At 37.0% G+C, this 5,549-nt stretch overlaps 1 protein-coding gene across 1 annotated transcript; it reads right to left on the minus strand.

The window, feature by feature from the left end:
* Positions 1-1,195: 1,195 nt before the first annotated feature.
* Positions 1,196-4,237, minus strand: LOC129745717 (membrane-bound transcription factor site-2 protease). Its single transcript, XM_055739033.1, has 3 exons — positions 3,989-4,237; positions 3,226-3,925; positions 1,196-2,352 (listed from the first exon to the last, which is right to left on the minus strand). Exons 1-3 carry the CDS (start codon positions 4,061-4,063, stop codon positions 1,601-1,603), a joined length of 1,527 nt encoding a protein of 508 aa, XP_055595008.1. The 5' UTR covers positions 4,064-4,237; the 3' UTR covers positions 1,196-1,600.
* Between the last annotated feature and the right edge of the window lie 1,312 nt (positions 4,238-5,549).

A 5,549-nucleotide genomic window follows, 5' to 3' on the forward strand; every position in this document is an offset into this window, starting at 1 on the left:
TCAGAATTAAAATTTGAAGTGAAATTTTGATTGTAAGCCTACACCCAGAAGTGAAACAATAGGGTGTGTCGTTTTTTCAACTTTTTTTGAATTTCAAAAACCCTGTAGCTTAAAAAGTATCCTTTTTAGTCAAAACGAACGTCAGAATTTTTGCAGATTTTTTAATTAAGATTTCGGTACCCGGTTTTTGATTAAAAATTTTGGTTTTTCTTGAATATTTTGTTATGCAATTCCAACATATACAGCTTACTGGAAAATTTTCTGGCTACAACTTTGCCGAAGACGGAAAAACGGACTTTGGATTTCTGACAACGCTATACTTTTTTGTCAATAATGACAGAGAATCTAATGAAGATAATTTTTTTTCGGAAAATTTCAATGCCCTAAAATTAATAACATTCTTGTTAAAGTAATATTTCTGAAAATTGAATTTAAAATCTTTCAGTTTTGCTATTTTGTTTTTCACGAAAAAAAGAATGCTCTGTTTGAGGCTATAAAACTAGTTTCTCGCTAATCTTTCCACTTTGTCGTCTTCGGCAAAGTTGTAGCCAGAAATTTTTCCAGTAAGCTCCGTATATGTATTAGAATTACATTTGCCTTGCGTGAGAACAAAATGTTCAAGAAAACCAAAAAAAATTACTTTCTCAGAACAATTTTCCGCGTTTTTTCATACAAAATTTCAAATAAAAAACCAGGTACCGAAATCTTATTTGAAAAATCTGCATAAATTCTGACGTTCGTTTTGACTAAAAAAAATTTTTAGACTACAGCGTTTTTGAAAAAAAAAATGCATAACGACACACGCTATTGTACAACCATAGTAAAATGCCCAAATTCAGTATTATAGATATTAAATACTGAATTTGGACTTTTTACTTTGCTTGTACAATCATCAGAATTCTAGAAAAAAGTACTCAGATTTTTATCGGATATTAAATTCTGATTAAAAATGGTCGAACCATATTTCTATGCTTATTCAGAATTAGAAATTTAATGATAAAATTCAGATTTTTTTTTTCTAAAGTTGAAGGAAGTCCAAAAACTGAATTTGTGTTAGCATCCTGAAACTAATAACTCGTTTCTCAAATGGGCGATCTAAGTTTGAGAATTTATCAGTAAAAACAGTTTTAACGTTGAGGTTCGCGATGGAGGAATAATTTCGGATTTGAATTGACAAAACCAGTTTTTTTTCCATTCGATTACAAAAGATGATTGTATTTAGCTACACTTTTGTTTCCAGTACATATAAGGTACTATAACGTATCGGGTTTCATAATGGGTGCTGTTTTTTTTGTTACTATGTATGTGTACGGCTAACACTAACAGTGTCCGGCTTTCGCAAACCGGTTCCCTTAGACATCGTGTTCTACATCCGCATCCGCCTGCCTTCTCGGAATATTACAATTACCACTATTGCTATTTTTCCTGTGTTGAAATATCGCAATTTCTAGTACTGGCTGAACCTTAAATACTACTGACTACATATCATTTTTAGACTTAATAAGATTACTTTATTCACCAAATTTATGCAACTTATTGACTACTACTTTAGGTTGCGCTTCCATTGTCAACAGTTTGAAAACCCTGAAACTCTCTCTCTCTACTCCCACACGGCTTTGAAAATCATCTGCCAAAATACTTTGGTCACCAGAATGAACACGAAAAGCGTTCCCACAATGTTGATACACAGGGCGATCACGTCCCGTTTACTTTTCTGCGGCACCCTACTGGTGACGGCTCCATTGGACAGCAGAGTGCTTACGATGTGCTGCCCATCGAAGCCGAAACACGGAATTACATTTATCACTGCCAATCCTAAAGCAAAAACTACCACATACTTGAGCAGTAGCTGAATACCGTCGGCAAAGCCGGGCCTAAAAAGTCCCGTTTTCGGGACAAACTGCGAGATTCGAATGGTTCGGGTTAGATCCCCCGGATGTCCGATATAGATCACATCCGGTTTCCGGTCCCGCCGGATTTGCAGTATCGTGGTGAAGTTGTTGATCATCGGTTTGAAGCAGTGGCCTTCGGAGCAGTCCGGCCGCAGATGGCAGTAGCTGAACGAGTTCTCGATCACTTTTCGGATGTTGAGACACATGTGCTGTGGGAGGGCCACGTCTTCTTCGTTTACGTCAACCACGTACTCGAAACAGTTGGAGGCCTTGTTTTCCACGTTGCAACACTCGATGAGGCCGTCGTTTTTGTGGGAAATCGGGACGGATTCGTCGTTTAGGTGTACGAAATCCGGGGAAATGCAATAGGCTGGCTGGGATTGGATCGATTCTAACAGGCAACCGTACCAGGAGGATTCGCTGTTTATCTCACAGCTGTTGATGGATGTTATGATGTCACCTGGAAGCGAGAAAATGACCGAAGTTAAAGGAAAAGAAAGTCGAGTAACATTTTACTACATTTTTTTTTTTTGAAAATGCTTAAAAATCAACCTTAAAATTAACAAATTTATTTCGGAACAAAATTCCTTCGGTAACAAAATACTGCACAGATAGAAGATTTTTTTAGAGTTCTTCATTGACTTTATTATATGTAATGTACAACGATACGAGTTTGCCTAGCCTATTTCGCCGATTTCCAATAACTGGATCTTAAATGAGGAACTTCATCGCCGGTGTTATCAAAGGGCGTTAGAAAGTCTGACGTCTCACTTCTTCTTATTGGGTTCAGATATCATCTTTTGAACCAGAGCTTAGCAGGCAAACAGTAAAAAAAACCTTGTAAAAAACCGTGCAAAAATACTGTACAAAAAATATGGTATTTATGACACATGAAATGTTTCAACAAGAGGAACGGTACAATCATCTCAAAATTAAATTCTTATTGTTTATGATTACTTTAAATTACTCGCAGAATTTGAATGATTTATTCATAAGGTAACATTCAAATTATTAGACAATTAGATTGCCTAGCTTAAGGCGTTTTAAACCCGAACTTGACGTTAACTTTCGAACATTTTTGGCTGAAAGGAAAATAAGCATTGCATTGTTTGAAGCGTCCTAATATGATAAGTATTTTTTTTGCTATGAATCTAGTTTTGTTCTTATTTATTCAGTAAACAATTGAAATTCACTGAAAAATTTATCACTTCTTTAAAAGGTTTGCAAAACAAATTTTACAACTTTTAAATAGTATAGAGGTAGAAATTTCAATAACAATGAAGGCAGTGCCTTCAGTACAAAAACAATAAAAAGACAAAACAACACAACTTACCTTCTTCCAGCCCCTTGGATCCAAGCAAAGGGGAGTTATTCTTGATACCAGTTATCATGACCGATTCGTTAACTCGGTAAACAGTAGACAGCATCACGGGCGTTGTAACAAACAGTAAATAGGCCGTCGCAGCCAACAGCAGATTGTGCCAAATCCCGGCACACAGCACCTTAAGCCGCTTCCATGTTTTCAGTGCATTCAGCTGATCCGAATCAAGTTGGGTGTAGGCCATCGGAACGATAAGCATCACGTGGAATCCGAACCCCTTGATTGGGATGTCTTCTAGAACAGCCGCTAAACCGTGTCCCAGTTCATGGACCACGCTGTTAATGGCCAGGGCAGCAATGTAGTAACCGATTTCATTGATGGGGAGGTTGATGCCTGGGATTAGGAGATCTAAGGAAACGGATTCTTTGGCCGCCGTGAAGGAGGATGAACTGGAGCCGGTTCCCTCGGAGCCACCCTTGCCGGAATGTTTCGTGTGGAATGCCGACAGTACTATCAAACAAGAGGCTAGAGGCATGAGGAGAATAGATAAGTAGACACCCAGACTGAAGTTCAGATCCAACAGTTTCGGGTAAGCCGTGCTCCATTTGACGATCGATCGATTTAGGGCAGTGGTGTGCCACTGAATGCGTAAGAACTTCACCGTCAGCCCGGTTCCTCTCAAGAAAGCATCATATGGGTAGTGCATGCAACTCTAGAATGGAAGAATCAATATTCAGGCGGTCCTCTTTGTAGATTTTTTGTTTTGGAAAATTACCTTGAAGAAATTGTCGAAAAATAATAACACTCCGTAAATGACCACCACCACACCCAAAAACAGTACAAAATCCATTGCCCCGGCAGATTTTTCAATTACTTTCTCAACTTTTTACCGAAATACAATCACCACAAACCGCGCCCGGGTCAATCACATCTTAAGCAAAACAAAAACTGACGAAAGTATCTGCAATTTCGAGGGGACCAAAATTTATTTTGAAAATAAGGTTTTTATTTTTTCCTCTTGACCGGTTTCGGTCAAAGTTGCATGCAAGTTTTCTTCTTCTGCTGCCGCCGCGACCAAAACAAAAATTGTGAAAACGACGTTTTCGTTCAGTGTTACACTGATATTTCGAAGACGCCGTACTTTGTATACATTTACCCTTGGCTGATTGGGTACATATTTTTTTGCGACCAAAAAGTGTTTAATGACATACATATTGAAATATTGAAAACCGTGTGAAATATCAGAACCATTAGGAAGCTGTAAAAATGAAAAACATAATCCGAAATTTTGAGAAAATGTTTTAAATGAACTTATTAAAATATTTAATTTAATTATGCTAGAGGCGAACCAGCCTGTGGCTGAAAACCTCTCAAATAAAGAAAAAAAAATTATTATGAAAAACAAATCTTTTTAAACTAAAAGCACTAAAAGTTCATCAATAAGTTTTGATTTTCATTTTCATTTGAAAAGATGCCGCGTACTTCAGCAAGAAAAATTCGTGTAATTTTAGACCGAAAACGATGCACGAAAACGGAACATCGATTTTGATGTAAAATTCTATCACGATGTATTTTTTTCAAGAATGTAATTTTTGGGGCGTGTAAATTTATATCGAAAACAATGCACGAAATCGGACGACGAAAGCCGTCGTGCAAAAATAGACGGGGATGTAAATTTTAAGTTTTATTATCGTAAATATTAGAAATCTTTGCTAAATATTCAGGTTTTGCTGTTGTCTATGAATGAATACGCTGCTTTTAAAATTTTAATTTCGCATATATTCCCAAAAATAACCTAAAAGATATACACCATCACACCTAAAAGATATACACCATCACGCACAGCGTTAGCCTGGAATTTTTGTTTCATCCGATGATTCCCAGCACGGTGATGTTGAACAGATGGCCGTCACCAGGATCCTCGATTCGTCCCAGAACACCCTTATTTTTCCATCGCGTCACCTCTGCCTGACGAAAACTCCTCCGAAAAATCACTGCCATTGCGAAAAATCTTATCTTGCTGCAATGGAGAGAAAACTGATTAATTTCAACAGCATTCTTTTTTAAATATGACATTATTATGAACCTACCAGCTTTTGAAGGATTATGGAAATGCTAGAGCTACGTCTACAACTCGTTTTCGAATAATTTCCTTACTTGTTTACTTGTATCCGACGCGCGCCAAACAAGTTGCACATTTCCATTTAATTTTAAATCAAACATACAATTTTACACTGTTTGTGATATAAAATTCATTGACCGCTTGATTTTCACATCACGGAATGTAAAATTATAGCAAAACAATGTATTTCTATTCACATTTTGAAAAAAAAGAC

This window comes from Uranotaenia lowii, chromosome 2 (genome assembly GCF_029784155.1).
Source record: "Uranotaenia lowii strain MFRU-FL chromosome 2, ASM2978415v1, whole genome shotgun sequence".
Lineage (NCBI taxonomy): Eukaryota > Metazoa > Arthropoda > Insecta > Diptera > Culicidae > Uranotaenia > Uranotaenia lowii.

Excerpts from the sequence above, each read along its gene's own strand:
- LOC129745717 (XM_055739033.1), bottom strand. The coding sequence starts at position 4,063 with ATGGATTTTGTACTGTTTTTGGGTGTGGTGGTGGTCATTTACGGAGTG. Across the intron at positions 3,926-3,988 it reads TTTTCGACAATTTCTTCAAG|AGTTGCATGCACTACCCATA; the intron begins GTAATTTTCCAA and ends CTTCCATTCTAG. Across the intron at positions 2,353-3,225 it reads ATCCAAGGGGCTGGAAGAAG|GTGACATCATAACATCCATC; the intron begins GTAAGTTGTGTT and ends TCTCGCTTCCAG.